At 37.8% G+C, this 24,734-nt stretch overlaps 1 protein-coding gene across 1 annotated transcript in view; it reads left to right on the top strand.

The window, feature by feature from the left end:
• Positions 1–35: 35 nt before the first annotated feature.
• BLNK (B-cell linker) overlaps positions 36–24,734 on the top strand; it is a 45,143-nt gene continuing 20,444 nt past the window's right edge. The window contains exons 1-5 of the mRNA XM_010016401.1: positions 36–82; positions 16,263–16,328; positions 21,502–21,558; positions 23,430–23,479; positions 24,101–24,141. Coding sequence (XP_010014703.1) covers positions 36–82; positions 16,263–16,328; positions 21,502–21,558; positions 23,430–23,479; positions 24,101–24,141 — 261 coding nt within the window. The remainder of the gene's footprint in view (positions 83–16,262; positions 16,329–21,501; positions 21,559–23,429; positions 23,480–24,100; positions 24,142–24,734) is intronic.

Here is a 24,734-nt window from a genome sequence, read left to right as displayed (position 1 = left end):
GGGACGAGAGAGCGGGTACCGGCGCAGCGCGGAGCATGGACAAGCTCAACAAACTGACTGTGCCGGCCGGGGAGAAGCTCAGGTAGGGTCGGGTCCACCTTCGTTGCTTCCATGAGTAGGGAGCGGGGGCTCGGAGCTGGACGGGAGATAGGGGTGGTGACGGGGAGCAGCGTTGTGCGCCAGGGGTAGGGGGGGTACAGAGCCTGAGAGGCACGAGGAAGTTAGTAGAAGTCTTAAGGTAAAACAGAGTTACTTCTGGTCGCCAGGGCGGTAACAGGGAAGCGTGGAAGGTAAATACAGGTCTGGAGCGATTAATCGGACATGGCTTTCAAAGCAAACTGTCTGCTTCATCTGCAGGGAAAAGGTGACTATTTTTAAAGTGTCTGTCTTCAAAGCTATAAGAAGATAGTCTTTGGCTGACTAAGCTGTATGAGCCTCATGCAAATTAGAAAAATTAATTAATTGCTTGATGGTTTAATCTGAGTGGCCTGTGAAGATGGATTTAGCAGTTAAGTTGCATAGTATTTTCTAATCTTCGAAAGAACTGGTGGAATAGAGGGAACTGGAAAACGGGAAATGTTCCTGCGTGAAGGAGAACAATGTTAAATACAGGGTTTGAGAGGAAAAAAGCAGAAGCTGACCATTACAGAAGTATTTTTAGTGTGACTTGATTGGTGTGCTGCTGGAATTGGCACCTCAAGGCACTTTCATCGTGATGATTCTTTTTCAGAATAGTTAAAATAAGTCTTGTTTCAGACTGAAGTAGCATACAAACTTCTTCTTCCCCTGAAAAATAAGAACTTGAAATACTGAAAAAAAATAGTTTTTTTCCTAAAAACCCCTCATGATTAATTACTCAATGCTAATTTATTAACCATTATCAAGTCTCTCTCCCTCTCCCCAGAAGCCTTCATGCAAATCAGAATAATCTCTTGTTAATTCTGGTGGAGTGGCATTTTGTGGTATCTACTCTTTCCATACTGTTGAAATACTGGCAGGGGATGGGGGGGGATACCAGAAGAGCTGCAATGACCCTCATATCATATCCTTCAGCCAGGCACACCTAATAAAACCCTAGCAGACTGCATCCTGCAGCCCAGGAAAGAACTCTGTGGAAGGCTCAATGGACAGGGGAAGAACACAGTGTATTTCCTCACTGTCTGCAATTTACCACCTGAAATAGTCTCAAAATGTCTAAAATAGTGCTCAAGGTTGGTCCAAACTATCTTTCTCAAGATGATAAGCTGAGTGGAAAACATGGTGGAAAGCTGTATGCTACCTAGACAGTTACTGGTACATAAAGACGTAAACCACTTTCTCCTGTGATAAAGTTGTAGCTGCATGTTCTGCGCCTTTGCAAATGATTAAAGCAGGATTACTTGCAAATACACAGATGATGATCTACGTGTGAGGGTTATAATGGTCCAAAAGTTGTGAACTGATTCAAAAGCCCTAAACCAGAAAGGCAGCCATCACTCCCCTGCTGCATTTTTACATTGGCTGACACTCTTCATCTTGTCTGAAGTTTTAATATTGTGGTAAAATAAGGAATAGGAGGAGGTAGCTCTGCTTTCCTCTTTTACCTTGAAGTATTAAAAGCTACTTTTTCTGTCCTTCTCAGGGCCAATTCACCCTAGTTGTGCAAGGAACATAAGAGCATGCATTTCTTGAATGTGAGAGTCTTCTCACTACACATGGAGGAAACACATGTATGCTGCTACTTGAGCATGTTGAAACACTTCCTTAGACGGAAACCCGGGTGTTTGTTTACATAGTCTTATTACAGCATCAGGGTTTCAAAAACTTAAGGCAGAACTTTCTGTGAGTACATATTTAAGGCATACATTTAGGAGAGATGTGTAAATATAGGAAGAAATCAGCGTAACATAGTGGCAGCCTTTTCTTCTTTCAAGCAGCTGAATACCCCCTTGTGCTACATGACTTGTTGACAGTGCAGTTGATTTCCTAATACAGCCTCCTGTCTGCATGGAAGACACATAGATAGTTCAGAGTTTGTCCTGCATGTCACACAAACAAAATGGCTGCATTAAAAACCTGTCTTCCTCCATATGCTAAGATGCAATGCCAAGAAATATTCCTACCAAGCATAGTTTCAATTGATGTAATTATAATTCGCATTTTTTCTAAAGACAGCTTTCTTAAAATTTCTGCTTTGTAGCAGCAAAAATTAAAGTAGTGCTGCTGTTGAGTCAGTGTCCGAGAGCAGAGCTTTTGATTTATTTTTTTTTTAAGTGTAGACCTGAAAAACTAGATATTATGTGGTTTTGCTAAGCTCATCTAGTCTCCATGGTTATATTTGAGTCTACCAGATCTAGCTTTTTGTTGCATTAGCAAGTCTTAGGTCAGATTTGAAAACTTAACATATTCCATTTTTTTGTTTATTGCAACAGTAAGAACTGTTAAGTGTGTTTATGTGCCTCTTTAGCTACCATATTGTGATATGGATGTTGTCTGCAGTTAAGTCACTCGATTAACTTTAATATCAGTTGGACAGGAATGCTGGAACTTCATGGAATTCTAGTATTATTTTTATATAATGTTTGTTATAAGGTATGCACAGTATTATACAGGTTTTCCTCAGAGTACATTGTGTGTTCTAATTGCTTCCATACAATCAGGAAAAATTTAATTACAAAGGTTGGTTGTTTATTATGAGAAATTGATTCGTGGTGCATGCAAGTAATTTGATATTTTGAATGGTTTGTGTGGAGTGAATACATGAGCAATAGCCATGCTGCCATGTGAGGCTCTAATGCGCTCTGATTTCAGCGGTAACAGGAAGTTAGCAACTCAAAAGAATCAGTATTAAACATTTGTAGTTCAGCTTCTTGGACTATGAGCCTATGGTTCCTGGTCTTTAAATAATTTCTAGCCACTATATATGACTCTATTACAGCATCTCATTTCAAAGGCATCATTACCATCACCACTGCTGTGACAGGCAAACCATGGCATGAAGCAGAAGTCTACCACACGTTTTCACTTGCCCAAGATCATGCAGCCAACAACTTCCAGGTTGCAAACAGACTTGCCCAAGAGGACAGTTTCGTGTTCGTTTCAGAGGGCTTCGTTAATTTGACGTGGTTCTTCCTTCTCTCTCCCTCCCCGCCAAAAGATAACCCAAAACATTAAAATCACTGTTTCCAATCATAAATCCCAAATGAAAAGCAAGTGGGGAAAAAACAACTGACTTTTTTTGCTCAGGTTGAACAAGTGTGTCAGTTTACTTGCAATATTTTGTTTTAACATCCCTTGCTAAATAGGAGGGTTAAGTCCGAATTCTATTAAAATCAACAGGAGTTTCTTTAAGGCCTGAATACCTGTTAGTTGTCCATCAAATTTGAAGATATTTATGGCCTTCACTAATTTTCTGCTGATAGAGAGCTTGACTATAACTACTGTGTCTTTACCAGATTGTCTGGTACCATTTCTTCTTGAAAGTGTGTTAGCAGAAAATTAATTAATTTGGGAATCAACTTATATTTAACTGTAAATTGACATCTGCTATGTATAGGATGTTTTATCATGGGGAATAACTGAACGTTAGTTTTGCACTGTAAGAAATATATTATTACAGTAGTTCTACTAATCCCTATTAATAGTTAATTGTAGCAAGCAAACATAGAAACTGAACCTTTTTTCAGGTCAGATTTTAACATCATTTGTTACATCAAGGGACTTGTTCAAGACAAAAGAACAAAAATAAACTCAATCAGGAAAGAAACTGGAGTGTCAAAGCTAGAGAATGCTCCCCGTGAGACAGTTGGGCACCAAAGTCCACATCCAACTTTTGCATCTTTTACCCTTTTTAGTTATGTAGATTTCAGAGGAAAGGCTATGCAAATGCCCAATTACTTGTACACTGCTCAGTGGCCTAAAGACCTGAATCAGAACTGTTCCACAAACAAGATTTTTCCAGACCAACCCCTTCTAGTTGCTATCTCTTCTTCACAAGTCATGGCCCCTCACTTCTGCTCTTCTGCCTGCTCTGTTCTCTTCTTTCTAGCAAAAGTCTCATCCACCTCAGGCCTCCAGGACATAACAGCTGTGAGGGTCTTCTGGGACACCACCCACCGCTACCTCCAGCAGCATTCTGTATCAGCTTCCAGTTTCTCCTGACAACTTTCCACTGCGCAGTAACACTTTGTTGCAACTGCAGCTTTTGTGGTGCACCCACATTTTAGCCCAACAAAATGTAGACTGAATATAAGCTCTCATGAAATCAGTGCCAACGGTATGTGGTCTTCAAAGTTGAATTTCACAGGCATGGAGGGAAAGGAGGTCACCAGCTATGTTTGCCATGCTGGTGAGTAAAACAGTAGTTCTTTCTGTAGGATTGTTAGGTCCAGTTGCCATGAAAAGCATGGGATTTTGATTAAATGATAAAGCTGTATAATCTGTATTTCCCCTAGCTTTCTGTCAGTTTAAACAGTTCACTAATCTCTCTCACCTCTGGACTTTGGAATGGAACGAGATACGAAATACAAACTTCTCCAAATACCGCTGTAAAACCCCCTTCTTTCACCCCCAGTGGACTTCTCTAGCCAAATCCTCCTGTTATTCTTCCCTCCAATCTTGCTTCAGCATAGCCTTCACCCCATCCTATATTTGTTTTTTTTTTTTCCTTTCTCTCTGCACAGGTATTTCATTTTAACAATCCTTTTAAAGGTTCTTTCTTTTTTTTTCCTTGCTTATCATCCTTCTTTCCAGCTATGTCATCCTGCCTCAACCAATGTCCAAGCTGCCCAAGGGGAAAAAAAAAAAAAAGAGGGAAGAAAAAAAACTCACAACACAAAACCACTAGGTTGGTTTTGGTTTGGTTTGGTTTTTAAGATAAATTGCCAATGCTGTCTATAGAAAAGTGTGTTTAAGTGTGACTATGATCTATCTTTTAAATGAAAATATGGCAATGTAGGCAAAATATTGCAGTCTAATATTGAAACTGTGGTGAAAATCCCTGGTTTAATCTCTGTATGTCAGTAGTGTAAGAGTATAGTCTGATCAAAAGATCAGCTATGCTTATGCAGTACCTACAGTTTCATTCTGCTCCTGCTGGCAAAACTTCAGCCGCTGGCATAGCTTATGCCACCAGTCCCTTGCATGCACACTCTTCCAAATAAAATTAGGTCTTCTAATGATATTGTAGCTTTGCCAAAATAATTGTCCACAGTAAGAGCATTTTCCAGCTAAAACAATCTTTTGGAAGACAAATATGACAATTGTAAAATGTTGCAAAAAAGCCCTTCACACTGTTATGGCTTATGTCAGCTGTAACAGTGTTGGAAGGCAAAATCACATTATCAAGAGGGAGGAAAAAGAGTTCCCGCATTAGAAGAAATTACTATAAATACCTCTTTACTTGAAAATAAGTATTGTTTTTAGTGGCTTCTTTTTTCACCTTGGAAAATTCCTCTGCTTATTTGATATCACTCTGAACTGTCTGATAGTCTCTGAAAGCAAAGCTCATGTAAATCAACAGTTAAGAAAGTTAATCAAGAGTAATGTAATCAAGTTTTAGTTCTGCTTTTGGTGAATTTAGTTTCGCAAAACTATTTAACCTGATCAAAAATCCTGACTAACCATCTTCAGGTTCCTAACAGGCCATACAAGATAAAACTGGAACATTTTTAAATATCCTAAGAATTCCATTGTTTTTGCTTTCTTTTTAAATGATGAGTGAAATCTTAAGTTTCAACACTGCAGGCAGTTCCAGCATTGTGACCAAACCCAGAGGAAAAAATAGGATTTCAATTATCTGCAGAACAGAAACTGAAAAAATGACAACTTTTAGAGTTTAGTTACTTACTATTCACAATGTTATGTTAACTGAGAATTTTGACATTTAAAAAATTTGAATGTTTCCTTTTAGTTTGTTGGACCAGTGTAGTTCAGGATTAAGCTGTGCTTCTCCATGGTAGCACGTTGCTGTATGCACACTGCAGAGAGGGAAATCTGTGATATATTCCATTTGATGTATTTAATGGAAATGCCTCAACATGACTTCTTTCATAGGTGGAATCCGTTTGACTGCAGGAATCCGTTAAAAGTAATTTTAGCCATCTTCACATGGCTAAATCACCTATTGCAGATGATTTATAGATCCCAGATCACTGGAAAAGAAAGAACGCATCTGTTGATAGTTTGGATTTGGTTTTTTTTTCTTATATATTTTATATAGTTTTAAAAATGATTGCTGCATTAAAGGACTGAGTTTACATAACATCTTCTATAGCCTTAGTACCCTAAAGCATGTTAGAAGATGATAGATAAGCAAATATTTCTTTTAGAAAGCAAATATCACTGGTTTTATGTGCTCAGCAATCAAAAGAATAGGAAAACTGATGGAAAGCAGTGGCCGAAAGTGACAGTATTTGCTCATTTTGCTGTAGAGAACCATCTTAGATTTTTGGTAGACTGTAAAAGGACTTTACATACTGTGTAAATAAGTTTGGGTTGTGACAGCTGTAGAAAATGACTTGAGGGGTAAAAGAAGCTTGGAAATTCTGTTACCATCTTTATCCTAATCTCTTAGTATGTATGTTTTGGACAAGTTCATTTTCCGGACGTAAGCAGAGCAGATGTGCAATGCTACAGGTTTATGACCTCAACGTAAATTATATACTACAAAGTAAATACTTTAGAGTAATAATATACTTCAGGCAATAATATGAAAAACATGAGTATATATTTTTCAAGCTTAATGCAAGGGCAACTAGGTGAAGTAGGCTATTAATACAAGAAGCTACACTATGTAGCTAAATGATTCCTTCATGTCTTAAAAGATGCTATAGGCATCTCTGCAAGAAGCACACAGGCAGCTAAGTGTGGCTGGAGCTGTAGTTGTGTGGTCAGTTTAACTTAGCATAAGTCTCAGCTGCTGCCAAAAGAATAGGTACCTTTCTTCCATCTTCCCAATACACTGCTCGCCCTGCCACCCATCTCCACCCTCACCCAGGATCATCCTGGTTCCCATGATCGTGTGATGAAGCTAGATTCAATCCTGCTGCAATCTAAATTGGCAAAAGAAAAAAGAAGTTAGTTTCCCAGCTGGAAGTTCCATGTTTCATCATAGCTGGGTAAGCACCGAGGGCAGAAAAGACCACAATTTCCCCTTTCATTGGCAGCCCATGTGTGCTCCATTAAAGTGACTGTATAACCCTAGGGGCTTCTCCAAAGTTCAGGCAAAATTTGATAGACTTCAGTACAAAATTAAAAACCCCAAAAAACAGAAAACAAAACAGATTCATCAGTAGCCTCTACTAGATCTCTGCCAGCACCACCCCACACCTATGGTGGATACAATGCTTCTATAGCCTGAGCAAAAACACTTTCAGCCCAATTACAGCAGTGTTTGTTGGTCTTCATCAGCTGTGTTAAAAATGTATCCATTATCCTGTACTCCTGTCATTTGGATTCTGGACAGGTGGTAAAGTCACTTCAGCTAAAGAGGATTTAATGCTAAAGGCGTAAAATACGACAACTTCAATTTTTGCTATAAGCATTATATGACCTAGCAACAATACAGAAAGGAAATTAGTTGCTACGCTTCAGTTGCCAATGGGTAAGGGAAAAAAAAAAAGAAAGTAAAAAAAGAAGTTATGCTTCAGAGAGGAACAAGAGAAAGTTCCTGTCTCCCTCCAACTCGGGCGTTCCTCTAGGGGGACTGCCTGGGAGAGAGGGAAAAATCTTATCAGAGAACGGAGAAAGAAGTACTGGGTCATAAATGTGAATGTACACTGCCTGCTCATGTTCAGTTTCTCATTGACCAACTATATACATAAGTGCTACTATATGGGAACTAATCTTAGTGACTTGTGGATATTGGGCAGCATTAAGGTATCTGCAGTTATTTTTGTCTCTAGGAGTAGGCTAAAGTTAAATGTAGGTTCAGAGTTTAATGGAATATTAAGAAGCTCTGCCCTGTTTTATGTGGCTGTCAGAACACTATTTGGTAGAGCAAATGCAGACCATTATACATATAAATGCCCTTTTGGTTTAGGGAGAAGAGTTAAGAGGCTGTTTAAAAGTCTCTTTTCTCTAGTGCACATACCACCTTGCCCTCAAACTACTGAACCCATGAAGTTTTCCAGCCCATTGAAAAAGCATACAATTTTTCTTATCCTTCTGCATTTTATGAACTTACTGGATTAAAATCACATTAGAAATGTATTTTAGTAGCAATCTTAAATGACACAAAGGCACCAATGAAGACTACTCTCAGATCACGAAGTAAATTCATTCATCTTGTGTCAGTGCTTATGTGCCCACGTCAGCAAGACCTGAACACAAATTTAAGTATTTGCCTAACTTGAAGGTAGTTGGAAACATGCTTAAATATCGGGCTAAATCTTGGTCAAGCCCTTTGTGTAGTTAGACATAGACTTTTTAGATGATTTTCAGTAGGTGATCAAAACTAAAATGGCAGATTTGAAATTTGTGGAAGAGGTAAAAGAGGATGAAAAGCAGAGGAACTCACTCTGTTGGAACACCAAATAAGAATTTAGCCTTTATTTTTCTGTGTTCAATTCACTCAGTTTTCTTATGTTTTAATTCATTTTCATGTCCTCCATGTGCCTGTAGTAGTCTTTAAATCTACATGCCTTCAGAAATGACAGAAATGTTATCTCACCTTTCAAAAATGCTTGTAGAATTGTGACTGAAATTAATGTTACCACTGAAAGGTGGTAATTTTTTGGGCCCATACCAAATCCTGTCTTCGTGCTTCCTCTTTTTGGTGAAATATAAAAACCTCTTTATGCTCTTAAACTCCATCTACCAGGCTGTAGAGTACTAGTCCTTTGGGGAGATACAGCGCTCATTTAGTTTTAATGGGAACTGCATTTTAGAGTAACCTAGAGCATTTAGCTTCCTTCTGCTGCTTGCAAATGTTTCAGAAAAATGGAGTAAGTCTTGTGAGTGTAGCTTTTGGGGGGTGGAGGGTGGGAGAGGGGAGCATGGCTTTTTTGTTGTCTCTCGCCAATAAATCTGCATAGGTTTTTTGTTTCGGTGCATAGAATTCATAGTCACCTCAAAGTAATTACGCTTATTTAATTTCATCTTAGGACTGATTTATGTCAAAGGTGTATTATGCCATTACATGCTACTTATTTTCATTTACTCAGTCTATGTTAGTACTTACTAGTACAAGAGAGATTGACTTCTTTGAGAAGATTTCATAGAGGGCATATGAAGATGAAAAGTATAACCAATATTTAGCCTCTCTGCACTTCTGCATGTAGCATGTAAACACACACCTCTAATTATGGGGTTTGACTTTTGACAAAACAGTGGATGATTGAAAAGTGAGCAGAATAGGATGTTCCTCAAACAAAACTAAACTATTCATAGTCATTTCCTCTTGTGCATCTCATGAACACTGCAGAAGACAATTTATTGCTCCTTCTTCCTCTCAGATAGGTGTCTGTAATTGACTTCTCCTCAAAAGCAAACCTCTTTCAACTTTTATTCACAGCTCTGAGATAGCCTTACAGATAAAGATCAAAGGCTTAGTGCCTTGAACTGATGATATGGTGTTACAGGTTGCCACCTCCAGCTCCAAACTTCCTCCTTTCCAGTCGAAAGACATTGCAGGGGGTGAGCTGTGAAAAGCCCCCAGACTGGATGGGGGCAGTAACCTCTGTCTTAGACAAGCAGCAACAGAGGAAGCAGTTTATCCGATTACACCTCAATAATCCAGCTATGTCCTTATGCATTATATGCATGTAATAGCCATTGAAAACACCAGCTCCAACCCAGCCAGCTGGTGCCAGCCTGCATTTCCTTGCAAAGGAATTCCACTTTTGCTGTTCCAGGTAGCATATGATATCAGGGTGCGTGCATGCATGTGGAGATCTGAAGCACCTGAAGGAGGCCTAACAAGAGGAATTTCTAATGAACAATTAGAAGGGAGGTAGAATGGAGTTGTGCATCTGAAGCAACCCAATTAATTGTATAAAACAAAACTGGCAAGTAAGATGAAAATACATCTTATGAACACACTCACCCAGTTCACTGAGATCAGTTTTCTTCCACAGACACTGTGTCAGAAGCACTGTGTTAATGGAAGCCTATTGTAAGGAAAGTAGTCTATTCCTGTGTGTTAATTTGGTTTGAAAAGATAGTTCAAAGAGCTTCAAGCTTTTCAAAATGTCAAATCCCCTTCTAGGTGAGCAGGTCTGTCCATGTCCATCTGCCCACCCCCAGCAAGTAGGAGTCTTCCCCTTTGTCCAGAAACAACCTCTTTCTTAATTTGGTCACCTGCACGCCTGTACATAAAACTGAGGGCTGATAGAAACACAAAATAATGACCAGGTGGTAGAATAATTGTGCTGTGAGAAGCAATAAAGGAAGAGGCCTGGCATACTGTTCCTTCTTTAATTTCATGGTTTAATGTGGGTTGTTTTTAAATAACAGAGATAGCTGTACTAATTTTTAATTTTCTGCTCCTTAATTTTGTTTTTTATCTTCTAGTAACTTAGCTTTTATTCTTCAAATTTCACTGTACACTTCCTTGCTTTACTGGGGTTTTTTTTCTTTTCTTTTCTTTTTCCTTTTTTTTTTTTGTGGTTATTTTCTGTAAAACTTTGTAGCTGAAGCAGGTGGGGTCTTGGGGGATTGTTTTCATTTTAAGTCTAAATTTGCTCTTAACTAAATCCCACTCTAGGTTTCTGTTGCTAAGCATTAGAATTTGCCTGAAAAACAAGAAATAACTACTTCTTGTTTTTACATGACTTGTTATGCTGCCTTTCTCAACAGAAAAATGAGGGGTACACCTACCTACAGTCTTACTTTAATTGAATGCAGGTAGTAATGATCTTCAGAAAACAGGACTTTCTAGACATGGAACTACAGGGTGCCCGGTCAGTGAGAAACAGATATACCCAAAAAGGTATAAGAACTAAAACTGGAGTGCAAACTGACTGATTTACAGTGTGATGATTTTTTTAATTATTATTACTATTATGAAACTAATTCACTTTCATCAGTTAGAGACCTAACTGATGTTAGGATGAGGAGAAGGAATATAGCAGGAGAAGGAATATATGCAGGTCACTTAATACTGAATGTGTCAATATTGATTACAAAGCTCCCTTTGCAGACCTGTCTGAATATATCCTATTCAGAATTCTGCCCCTTTTTAACCAAAGCAACAGGTCTGTAAGTGCAGATGGGGATTTTTCAAGAGGCAAACCAGATAATTCAGACAGACCTGTAAGCACCAGAAACTTAAGGAGGTGTAATTCTAATCCTCCAGATAAACAGAAATAAGTATATTTGTAATACCCAAAACTTCCTGTGATTCATTTGAAACTGGTTTTTGTTTTGCCACCACTCCCTACTGACGCTGCAGTCAGCCCTGTTTCCAAAAACATTATCAGGACCACTCCCAGCTGCAAGTGCACACAGCTGTGCTCACAGCCAGATGCACTCAAACAACTGTGCCCAGTATTCCCACCCTAGAGACCATGTAATATATACTTAGAGCAGAGGGTTATTACTTGCTGTGGGCTGTCACTCGCTACATGACAAAGGCAGTTGTACAGCTAAAATACTGACAACCAGTTTGTGTCCTGAAGGTCCAAAGTACTGGATTCAGTGTGCACAAGTAGGTGAACCAGGGGGTTTGTGTACACAAGGGATCCCTCTCTGTTACCAAGAACTGGGGAAGGCCATGGCCACTGAGGAGCCATTCATGCTGGCTGCTGTGAACTATAATACACATATGTACATAATATATATTTGTAAATGTCTTCACAGGTTTATAATACTGATAAATACAATTTCCCAAAAAAATTGCCTAAATGGTCTGAAATTAAGACAGGCTTCTCTTTCTTAATTCTGGGGATTCTGTACTTCATCTCAGATCGAAGTTGAAAGCTTACTACACACTTTATTCTTCATGTTATTTATATTTTTTTTTAATAATTATTTTGACTTTGGAAAGCTTTTGTGGGGTAGCATCTATGCAAAAGAGCCAAAAGCTTCCAGCTAATATTTGAAAGTGGAGATGTGTCACAGGCCAGGCCCACCCGTCGCCCTTCACTTGACATACATTCCTCATATGCTGAGCTGTGGCCAGATCAAAGAGAGGGTGGTTTTGTTTCATTTTGTTTTATCTCAGGGCAGCTTTGCCAGTCCTTGAGCACAGCTAGATATTTTGTGACACAGCAAATCATTCTTTTGGGGTATATTGTATTTGCAGTGGTAAACTTTTCCAGCTTCGTTTGCATATGTATCACAGCTAGTGATCCCTTTGTCAGTACAGCTGATGGCCCTGAATTGCTGGAGGTCAGAGTTGGTAATATATGAAAAATAGCATCACAGGGCTAAAATGCGCTTCTTTTTAGGATTCATTGGAGAGTCCCTTTTTGTGATTCCCTCTAACATGCAGAGTTTCTAATGTGTTTGTTAGAAACCTAAAACTTTTTAGAAGCCCGTAGAGCCAAGACTTCTGAATTTCACATCTGCAGAAGTTTGAAGATCTATTCTGTGTGCAGTGAGTTCTTGATCAAATGGTCCATCCAGTCTATACATGTCACAGTTAAACTGGATCTCTAAATAGTTATCTATTGCTGAAACGTGCTTTCAAAGATTAACAGTGGCACAGACCACCTTTATCTGCAGGTGTGATTTTACAGAAAAAGCTCTCAACCAAGCTGAATGAAGTTGGCACTTGTGGTTAAGAAACAACTCTTGTTTGACCTCTTAATTATCTTTAATTACATATAATGCAAGGTAAAACTAGCATTACTTATTATTTTCATTTACAGCATTAGCCAGTTGAGGTCCTTGAATGTTTTTAGTATCTGTTCATCCCAAGAGAACAAGTAGGGAATAAACATTAGTTAGTAAATGAAGTTGTGACTCAGATGTGTTGTGAAGCAAAAAGGTTGTGGTAATGTATCTGAAGCAAGTGCTGTCTACGTTGGACCATGGTAGCCTCCATTTCCTAGATACTCTCAGGGCTGCCGCTTTGATAAATTCCTTCCACAATGAACCTCTTTCCTTGGAACATTGTCTTAAGTAAAGAGAAGTATTTGAGAGCTAATCAGATATGCAGATCCAGGCAAAATGCTAAGTATGTAAATTCCCTCCTGTGCTTCACTTTCCTCATCACTCTGGAACGGCCTTTGGGCTTGGGTTTGAGACTTAAGATTTGGAGAATCCTTTTGCTATAGGCTTTGCTGTCTACCTCTCCTCTTTTCTACTGTCTGAAATCACAAGTCAGACAGCTGTTTGTAAAACTTGTCAGTTGTAGCCTATTGTACCAGCTGACACCTCAAAAAATCCTGGTCTCTGGCTACCTGGACAGACTGGTTTTGCAGCTTGTTCAACTTCATGGGTCAAAGGAGATTCCACTTGAACTGGAGATCATCCATTCTTGATGTCTTCCTACACTTACAACTATAAAGTGACCTGGTTATCTGCTTACTCTGTCAGGCATGATACAAGTTAAGTTGTCCAGAGGCAACACACTAAGTATTCTAGCAACTCCTACAAGAGATACATAACTTTAAAAATTGAAAAAATTCACACAAATACATGTTAGATACTCCCTAATTTATCGCAACTTGAAATTAGAAAATGAAATGGCTCCAGAAAAAGAATGAGAAATACAAGGCAGAGACTTTGAGGAAATCTGCTTATGTAAAAACGGGAATGTTTTGATTTCAGTCCACCAGCACATGGAATTACCTCTCATTTAAATGTTTGTTTGTTCGTTTTTTATGGAAATATGTATTAAAATGCTCTTTTAAACTAGAGCTTTATTCAGTGCACATGGAACACTCATGGTAGTCTAATCAGTTCACCTAAATATGATGAAATGAAAACTGTTCTGGGTACTCGTTATAAATTTTTTGTTATAAATTTTGTGACAATATAAAATAAAATCGGTCATGTGAAAAATCAAACACTTTGGGTCCTATCTCCAACAAACAATAAACACAGGAGGAAAAATAACTGATGCTTCCATGCATTTCTAATTAAAGGCTGGCAAGCTTTTCTGAAAAGAACACAAACACTTGCAAACACTTGCATTCTTCACAAACTAGAACTAAACCTTTTAAACCTCCTCTTATTCTTGTCATTCCTCATCACTTTTTATTTATAGACACTGCCATGTGCCAGCTCGGGTACAAGAGAGACAGAGCAAACTGCAGAAGGTGGCTGTTTGTGATCTTTCAAGCATAACCAGAAGTTGAATCTATTTGGGGGGGGGGGGGGGGAAACAACCAACCAACCAAACCCCAGAAGCGGAAGTTCTGAGATCTTCACCCCAGATTTGCGGATTTAATCTGTTTAGTGTAGATAATAATCCAAGCTATTGTTACAGATGTAGTGCATTGTTGCAGGAAATCTCAAAACATTTTGCTATGTACCTGTTTCTGACACCTTTAAGCGATTATTCTTTTTTTCATATATTAGCAGTTAACACTGTATCCTTTTGCTGTAAATTAGGAGTTTCAAACTAAAGATGTGCTTGTGAATTGCCACTTGTTATCATTATTTGATTTTTTTTTTTCTGAGTTGAGAACCTAAAAAGAATAGGTTGAATTGGGTTTTTTAAGTAAAATTAGGTAGAGATTTAGGTTCTAGGAATAGTCTTTAAATATCAGGCTGATGACAAAGCCTGTCAGAGCAGGATATTCCATGTTGTATTACAGGGCTGCTGAAAATGCAGAATCTTTCAATTCCAGCCAACATAATGAACAGATTGTTCTGTTAATAAATTGTATTAAGACTAAAATTAAGCTTTATTATTTATTTCAGAACTCCAAAAACTTTCAAGTGCTCAGTTATTTAATTGTTCTTTTTAAGTAAATGTCAATTGCTCTAAAATCAGTAGCAGAGGTAGGAAGGTTCCTTTCAAGCGTAAGCCTAATACTCAACTGCTACCTGATGCCTTTGTAGGCTATATGTCTGCTCAGCCTAAACCACGGACTGCAGACAGATAATCACATTAGTTCAGTTATTTCCCAATTTCGTTTAGCTAATTTTTATCTAACTCCAATTTCCTTTGAAAAAGTTACTTTAATTTTTAAGACTTAACTGTAATTGCTCATGATGAAGCTGCAAGATAGGTTTTTTTTAGCGCAGCTCTATGCATTACTCAAACTTCTGAATAATAAGGTTTCAAGTTTAAAAAAAGCTTTAAAAAAGGGAAAGAATATTTTGATGCTTGTACTTCTCTTTGTAAGCCAGGCTTCCAAGTCTTTTGATAGCCTGATTGTGCATCGGAGATGAGGTAATCAAGACTAAAATGTGGAATGACATAGACAACTTGTTATGAAGAATGGAAAGCAAAAATTTTTTTAAAACCCTTTTTGAAGAAAATAATTGCTTTCATTTATTGGTTGTGATAAAATCTTCAGCTCAGGTCTAATAAAAGATTATTAGTTTGGGTGAACAGGCAGAACATATACTGTGTGGGGGGGAAAAAAAACCAAACCTGAAAAAAAGTATGTGTTCTATGGCAGTTTCTAGTATGACCAGACTTCCAGTATGTTTCAATGTAAAATCAGTCTTTTGCAGGAAGTTATATCTGTGTTCCTGACATTCATTTGATTTTAGTGGTATGGGGTTTTAAATGAGAAGGGAGGTAGGATTCTAAATTATACTTGCTGAGTGAAAAATGAGATTCAACTTAAACTGCCTTGATTGCAAGTAAAAATTTAATGAAGACAGTGCAGGTGATGAATAAAAACAGTCTGTGATTCCAGATATCAGTCCATGTAGCTGGAGTCCTGAGATAGTGAGTTTTTGCAGCTTAGAGTCACAGATACTTTAATGGCTTCTCAGATGGCCTGGGCCTGGGAATGTACCAGTTCCCCCCTCCTATTATAACTGCAAACACTATGGGAATGAGGTAAACTGTCTACTGATAAAATGACTCCTGTACAGTGAGAAATCAGAGGACATTCCCATTATAGCTGTGAAGTGTTGTAAGGTCAGTTCTGAACAAACTGTTAACATTGAAATATTCTAAACTATTAATTTAGGCAATAATGTTCTTTCTTGATGCACGTACTCAATTGTTTAAACTGCACTTAATTGTATTAAGAAGGATAACAAAATCATGCCAAAGAGCTCTGTTAAAAAGGGAGGAAAACTTCATACACAAAGAATATAGCAACTAAACTACTCACTGAACCTATATTAAGCACATTTATCTTAATTTATATAAATGTTTTTTCAACCACATGGTAATTCGAATGCTTGCTTTCTTTACTGTCTTACAGGAAGCTTCAAAAGATGGTGCATGACATGAAGAAAAATGAAAGTGGGATAATAAACAAGTTCAAAAAGTAAGTTTTGAAATGCCAGTCCTAGTTTGCTAGGGGAAGTTCAGATTGCTAGTATAGTGTATAGTACTTTAGTGATGGGACCGTGTTATTCTAGAGGAATGTAGTTCAGTGTATGTGAACAGCTTCGGTCCAGACTGCAGCATGCAGAATTGTCATCATTAAGAGTTTCACGAAGCAGGTGCAGAACTGGCCTCAAATGGGAGGCTGTGTTAGTAGCACTGAAAAACATCATTTGGGTAAAATGCATTTTTATTCTTTGAGAATGATCATCACTTGTTGTTTGCATGTGTGCCTTTCTCCTCAGGCCACTGTTGAGGCTACCTGCTGCAACTAAGCTCATTTGAGCTCCACCTTGAACAAACTGGTCAGACATCATAGTTAGAATTCCCATAAAAATGCTAAGTCCTCCTGTGTTTCAGTCCCATAAAAAAACCCAGCATTACCTAATATCGTTATTCCAGTAAGAAGTGCTGAACAGCATGCATATTGATGTCGTGTGCATGAGTATCATAAAATATTCTTGTGTATTTATACATGGAAAGAAATTCCTGTAATTCTGCATCCTTGTCAAATGAATACACTATTCACTGTTTCCAGTCAAACATCTATTTAAACCAATTAGCTATTTAGCACACTTTTTCTTAATGTAATATCTCATTTGCATTGAACTTCCAGTTGGATGCTATTTTGTCATTCAGATGTCTGTCTTTATGTGGGTCATTGATGACAAAAGTACTGAGTACTTTTTAATTAGTACATAGTATCTGCAGTGTTTCTAGGCTCACCATATTAAATTCCAGAAATAGAGCTCTAGTACATAAAAGGCATATACAAATACTGTTTAAAATTTTTCTTAAAGAGTGTCCATGATGGGCTCAGTTCAAGGCAAAGAAAATGTGTTCTTTTAAGAGCTAATTCTAGGTATACACAAAGTGACCAGTAGGGTGGTGGGAGAAGCAGTAGGGCCCTGCCTGGCTTGGCTATGCAGGAGCTCTGGAAAGCCATGCTGGCTCAGCTGTTGCCCCTGCTGCCAGCCCTGCCAGGGCTGGTGTTGGTGAGGCAGCCCCTCTCCTTGACAGAGGAGGGGGACACACTTCTAGGAGCAGCAGCAATCACCTGATTCTCCCATTCTCCGTTTGGGAGTAATAACCTGGGCATGCAAGCCCTACTTTGTGGCCTCTTTATCACAGCTGTGTTTCTGTCCACAGACCTTGAGCAGGCTCTGATGGTAACACCTGATATATTGTTGAGGTCACTTTTTTCCTTTACTCATTCTCTTTCACTCTAGCGCCGCTGCAGTTTGCATTGAATCATAGTCACGTGGGATATGTACTTGTTATTTCCACACAAGCAAAATTTCTTTTAAAATGACCCTCTTTCAACTACTTGTATCTTATAAATTAAATCTCAGTGTGGTATTGTACACAGTGTGTATGTAAATAGACCACTGTGTTCAGAGATCCATTTGAAAAATCTCATAGTTTCACCTGGGACCTGCTCACAGGGAAGAGCTTCTGGGCTGTCAAGACTTTTGGTGGGTTTTTGGAGGGGAGGGGGGGTTGGATTTTTTTGTTGTTGCTTTTTAATAAAAGGTGGCTTCCTACTTCACAGTAGTAGTTTAAGTGTAGTTAATGTTAATAATACTGCAGTGGGTCCAGTTCAAATGCCTCGAAGAGGAAAGCAGGTGGCAGAAACAATAGAAGCATCTCAGGTTTATAATTTAAGGCAACAAATTGTCTCACATAATTGCCTGGACTTGAATTCTGGTATTAATCGGTATTGCTGTGACCATGTGTTCTTTCCTGAGAGTGAGAGGGGAAGGAAAGACAAGGAGAAATAACAAGAAATAAATGTAGCTGAAGCTGGGAAGGTCAGAGGTGCTGTCATTAAATGTCAGCTACAAGATTGCTGCTGTAACACTGCAGTTCTTTGATTCTCTAAAGATTAAAAAGAGCAGGCTCATAAAAACTCTCATATGACTGCAGCACAAAGCTCACATTTCAGCTCCCCCAGATATAAGAGTACAAATTGAGATGTAAAAAAAAATACTTATAATAATCTTTCTGATACTTCTGTGGTTCATCTCAGTCATATTAATCTCTTCTGCAGTTGTGAAGATCAGAAACTTACTTTTTAAAAAATTGAAGAAAAAATTCTCACATTTACACCTGACTTCAGAACTCGGATCTTGAACCCAGCACATAGTAGGACTTACAATAAAAACATGAATTGACAACACTGATAAGGATATGTACAAGAGATGCCAAGCTTTGCAGATTTAGAACTGGCTGTGTTCCCCTGAATGTGCTTTTCAGAGGCTTTTTGTTGATTTTTAGGTGCTTTTTCTAAAAAATGCCGTTTTCCAGTTGATCACTCCTCCATTTCAATTATAGGACTCTTGTTAAATGTCAAGCATGTAAACATGAGTGAAGTAGGAAAAATGGTATAAAAAATTGGCTTTATGTAGCACAGATTTGGAATTAATCTGTATGATGGAAAAACATTGGTTTAACTCAAGTTCAAGTGTAAGTAGAAATAATTTTAGAGAAGTCGAATAGTTTACTTGCTTATCCCAAGCCTAAAGTTGTCACACAGATGTATACTGTAAGCCTCTACTACTGAAATTGAAAGAATGATCAAGTACTCATTAAATACATCTGACGTGTCACCAGTATTTCTTAAATCTGGATTGGCTCTTGCTTGCAGAAAACTAAGTTCTTGGATCAAGTGTCTTGCTCTCCAATTTAATTCACGTGCAGGTGGGGAGGGATATGTCTACTACCCATGTGTGTCTTACAAGTCTAAGGAAAGCAGCCTGAACAGTGGTGGTAACAGAAGAGAAAACTGCAGATTGTTTCTTCATTGCTTAAAAGTCCCTGCTGTTTACTCCCCATCCTGACTCAAAATTTTCTGACACTAAAAATATTACCCACTGCAGGAAAGCATTCAGCTGCTTGCTCTTAATCACATGCAAAACTGTTTACAGTACTGGAGTCCCAGCTGCTGTGCAGATCATGATGTCAAAGAGGACATCTGCACAGGTGTAGAAGCAATAGGTATAGCCAAAGTTGTATAAACAATGAGAGCTGGGAGCATTTTTCCATATTCACAACATTGATAATACAGAGCAGGGAAGTAAGAGAGAAATCAGAAGTTTCATGCTGCAGGACAGTTGCCTATGCTTGAAATGCACTGCAAATACAGGCACAGCACTCACGTTAATCATAAACTTTAAGCCTCTAGGCTTGATTCAGTGGAATCCTAGCTGCACTGAAGTCAGTGCTAAAAGTCATACTGCGTATACAGCGAAGTCAGGATTTTACCCTAAAGTTTTGGCACATGCTAGCCTGCTGTGTTGAGTAAGAAACTAGAAGTTCAGGTTACTCACCTCATTGCAATATTGCATCCTATCAAAACTTCCTTGAAAGCCATCAGAAATCATGCACTTTTAGGTATTCATCTAACTGAACACAATCCAAATATGTCCATTTCTTGAAATCACATTTGCCACCTAACCTGAAAAATGGAAAGAAGAACATCTCCATCTCGTGCTTTATCCAGCTTTTTAGTTGGGTAAGTTTTTACTTCAGAGTTGCCTGGTCCTTTTTTCTAAACCATTTATAACTTAAGGCAGAGAAATTGAGTTACATGACTAAATGTCCCTTCAATCTGCATAGCGGCAACTAGAAGACATCCATGATCAAACCCTTGGCAAAGGGAAAAGTGGTATTTTATGGACCAAACAATGAGAGAAAAGTACTAAAATCAAGATGTACCACACTTAGAAAAAGAAGCCAGGGAAAAGTATAATACCTAATTTTAACTGTATTTTGAGAAAACATGAATTTCAATGTGCAGCTGAATAGAATATTTCAAGTGCCAGGATTTTTATTACTGTAACAATATTTTATCAAAGTGAAGATAAATAAATCACAGCTATATGCCATTTCACTGCCACAGCACAGTGTAAAGAAAATCTGTGAAAGAGTAGTAATGACAGATTATTTAAAAGCTTCAGATTAATTTTATTTTGTACAACTGCCAGATACTTCCAAAACTGTAACAAACTATTCCACTAGGTCATGAGAATACAGCTCAGGAAGAGTTTTATCCGTCATCTGGATTGCACCTGTTTGAAACTCTGAAAAAGTTTATTAGCAAAGTTCAATTAATTTATCTTTTAATCACAAGTGTAATGATCTAGTGACCTTAGGACTAATACATACTATAAATACTCAACTCAGTAAAGATATGTTAGTAGATAAGTTAGTATTTTAGTAGCCTAAATGTTTTGTTGGATCAACCTTACCATCCTATAGAACGGGAATCTTGGAATATATTGTATTTTAAATTGAAATAGTTGGTTTTCCTAAAATTTATTATGAATTTCTTTACAGTGCATTCTGCTCTGTACATAGTAAGACGTGTTATGTTACTTTTAAAGCCTGTACACATACTCTTAAAAATGTGCCTGGATTTTATTGAATCCTTTAAAACTGAAATTTCTCAGGGATATTTCAAAATCTCCTGAAAATTACTTATTTTGTATAAAATTTTAGAAAAATACTGGTCCCATTAAAGTAGCTGGAAACTTGAAATATTTGATTGTGTTCTATCATAGAAATAGTTCACCACCTGTAACTTAAGTCCAGAGTGGAGTAGAACTAGAATATTTCACTCGCGAATTACATTTGCTATAATTCTATATAACTCCATTAAAAGGTATGTTAGGAAACCAGTCTGTCTTCCACTTAAATACGTATGCTCATTTGGATAGCATTTGATTCTCGCAGTCCTTTCTCATTAACTTCAAGGGGAACAGGATGGAGACAACTGTAACTCTGCAAGCATCTATGTGTATGTCAGAATCTGAAATAGCTAGGTAACCACTCCTTGGCATAGGGGTTATGTCTTTTGAGCTTGCATTGTGGTTTGCACATTCAGTAAAGTTCTGGCTCTTGCAGAGTGAAGCTCCAGTTCACTTCAAAAGAGTCTAGATTCCAGTTTGGGCACTCAGTAAGTCATACCAGTACAGTGAGAAATATTTTTTTTAAAGTGGACTTGAATTTTAGAATCAGTAACATATTTGAAGAGATTCTAGCAAATACAGATATGGCTGTGAATTATTTCAGCTCTGTGACAGAAATATTATTTCTTTTCTATTGATATTCAGGTTCCAAAATGAACAAGTGGCCTTAATTTGCAAAACTGGGAAAGATACTTGGGATCGGTATGCTATTTCAGAGCTGCACAATGGCATGATAGGCTTCCTAGACACAGACCTCTGTTCTGTGCTTCACATGCTTTCGTTATAACATATTTACATTTTCTTTCGGGGCCATTGCCAGGATTTACAGGGCCTGGGACAAAGTGTTGATGTCTTCTGCTTAGCAGCTTGGAAGTACATAGTGTGGCTTAAGCCACATTACACTGTGACCCAGGTAGCCTCTTACTATTTCCTTAGTTTTCCTATTCACTGTCTCTGAACAACTCATGCTAGACATGCTGCAAAGTACATGAATACATTTTGGTCTAGCCTCCCCAAGACCTGAGGTCTGCCCTGGCAGTGGCCCTGGATTTCTCTTTCTAACATGCCTGTGCTAACCTGGACATAAGACAACTGCAGGGTTGTTGAGAATGCTTTTTAATTTACTCTTCGTACACTAAATTATGTTATGCTGCAGGAAGTTTAAGACTTGGAGGAGGCAGTTATCTATTTGTTAGTGTTGTTAGTAATGAACAAAGCAGGTAAGCACTTCAAAAATTATGTGCCTAGATTGGTTGAGGAGAAGGGGGTGTTGAGGTTTAGCAATGCCTATACCATTTATTCATTGATTCATGCATGTGCAATTTGTATGTATGCAGCTATCTGAACAACAGAATTTTATTAATTCAACTCAAAAGTAGCCAAAGTATTTCTCAAAACAGATGGGAAAAATTTGTCAATTGATGTGCTAGTGCCAGCATGCCACCACCCTGAGATACGTTGGTACCTGAACAATGACACTTAAGCAGCATCTCAGGACCTAAATACTGAGTGTTTCTTTCTTAGAGATCACAAGAAAACATTTTAAATTCTTTCTGGACAATTTTTTTGTAAATAATTCGCTTATTTTTGCAAATGAATTTGTTAGAACCTGGTGGAAGAATGAGTGAAGTCATCAATTCAGTGGACAAAGGTTCAGGTCCACGGTGACATCTCATCAGTGCTACAGGGAAGCTGCCAGACAATGCTCAAAAGTCACTCTGAAGAATTATTTTAATGTAAATTGTGCTAAGGTTTTATATGGCTACAAAAAGCAAAGGCCTCTCATATCATACATGCACCTTAAATTTTGAGTTCAAACACAAATTCCTTTTTTTTACACAGAGTAATGAAATGAATAATATATCAGCTGACTTCTGTGTCTTCTGGACAGCTGCTATGTACAAGCAGGAGTATAAATATGTAGACACATATATATGTATGAACAGGAGTGGACATACATATATGTATACTGCTGTTTGCTAAATATATATATATATTTACCAAAGCCACAAAGATCCTTTCAGTATTTATACAAATTATCTTTCAATTCACTTGGTATTACAAATGCCATTTTAACAGCATTTACCAAAAAAAAAGGGCCCTGAGAGACCAGGTTTACATTTAAACATGAATCAGAAAATAAAGTGCATGCAAAATGACAGTTATAAAAATACAATGGGAGAGTGCTGCATCACTTATGCCATAGTTTTAGCAAAGCCTCTGTGAGCCTGAACAGATTTTCATCTTCAGATAGATGTGCATTTATCTCTGCCCTCTGTTACCTGTTTCTGCACTGGAAATTCAGAGGAAGGCAAGTGGTCAAGGAAGCTGTTCATTCAATACATGTTCTAAGGAAAACAAAAATAAAAATCTCAGGTTAGATTCTAAGTTCTAATCTGTTTCTAGCTGTTCAAAGCTTTCTCCTGCAGCTATTTGCTAAGCATCTGTGACGGTAATCTGTATTTCTTCAGCTGTAGGTATCTTGTTATGAGCTTTTTTTATGTGTTTGACTAACACTGCCTTATACTGAATGTTACTTGTTATATCATAAATGTAATAATTATTGTTTACAGGCTAAAAAAAAAACCTCCACCAAGTCTACCACAAAGGGATTATGCTGCAGGTAAGGCTGTATTAATGTAAACTTAACTGCATTGTTTTATTATCATTATTATTATTATTGTTATCTTAGAGGTGGAACTATATTTGCTTATCATACAGCATTGCCGACAAGCTAGTTCATGCCCATTTTTACAAGTTAACAGCTATCTCATTAAGGAAACAATGATACAAAAACTGAAGCAAAGAGAACAGAGTTTGGAAGTTAGTTCCATGTTTAATGTAAATACTTGTAATTAGTGTGCTATCTTGGAGCTTTAACTAAGAAACAAGAAAGTGGAAGGCCCAGAGATCAGCAATAGTTGGGTTATGTAGAAAATATTATTCCTGTTTAAAAATGAGATGTGTTAGCAGGATGCTCTGTATAAAGTGCATGCTCTGCTGTTCAGACCATGTGCAATTTGCCGTTTTCTAATGCTTTCCTAACAGCTTTGAAACAATTTATCAAAAACAAGCAAGCAGGCATTTAATTTACTATTCAATGGGAACCAGGTGTGTTGCTCTGAACTGTTTAAGAAATTTTGACCATTCTTTTTTAACTGAATGTGATAAGTATCAATTGAAAGAATAACAAACATATGTTCAATATTCTATCTCCTTAAATAACTCTGATGCTTTGGTTTAGAACATGCAGACAATGAAGAGGAACAATGGTCAGATGATTTTGTAAGTACGTATTTTGGAATAGTAGGAGGTTACTGTAGCAACAGGTTAGCCCAAGCAATAATAATAAAAGTTTATTTTTAAATCATCTGCTTGTGGTTGAACTTAATACTACTGGTATGTTATTTGTCACATTGGCTTTATTCACAAGCCATTGGTTTTAGCTACCTCCATTTTTTTTACATGCAACTTAGAAGTATACCGTGAAGCTAGTGGTAGCTAAGGATGCTAAGTTTTTGGGATAAGTAAGCCCATGGCATCGGTTTGAGGGACTTCTCAAACTAAATAATGATTTCAGAAACTAATCTTCTATTTTGGGGAGAGAAGGTGGGAAGGGTGAGGAGGGAAAAGCCACTTTTTTGTAGAAACTAAAAACTTCTGATAAGATTTTAGAGAATATTAGAAGGAAGCAAGTCATGGTCATAAGCTGCATAATGTAATAGTACAACCATCAGCCTGAAGTGACTAGTTTCCTTTGGAAGTTAGATCTTGGGTATCCTTTTAATAGGAAAGGGAGAAGAAGTGACAGGACACATCAAGAGTCACAGCTGGAACTAGGAAGAAACTGTCCTGCAAAGGGTAAAGAGCTGTTGGTC

Source organism: Nestor notabilis, unplaced genomic scaffold (assembly GCF_000696875.1).
Source record: "Nestor notabilis isolate BGI_N333 unplaced genomic scaffold, ASM69687v1 scaffold13076, whole genome shotgun sequence".
Classification (NCBI taxonomy): Eukaryota; Metazoa; Chordata; class Aves; order Psittaciformes; family Psittacidae; genus Nestor; species Nestor notabilis.
This window is presented reverse-complemented; position numbering and strand designations above follow the sequence as displayed.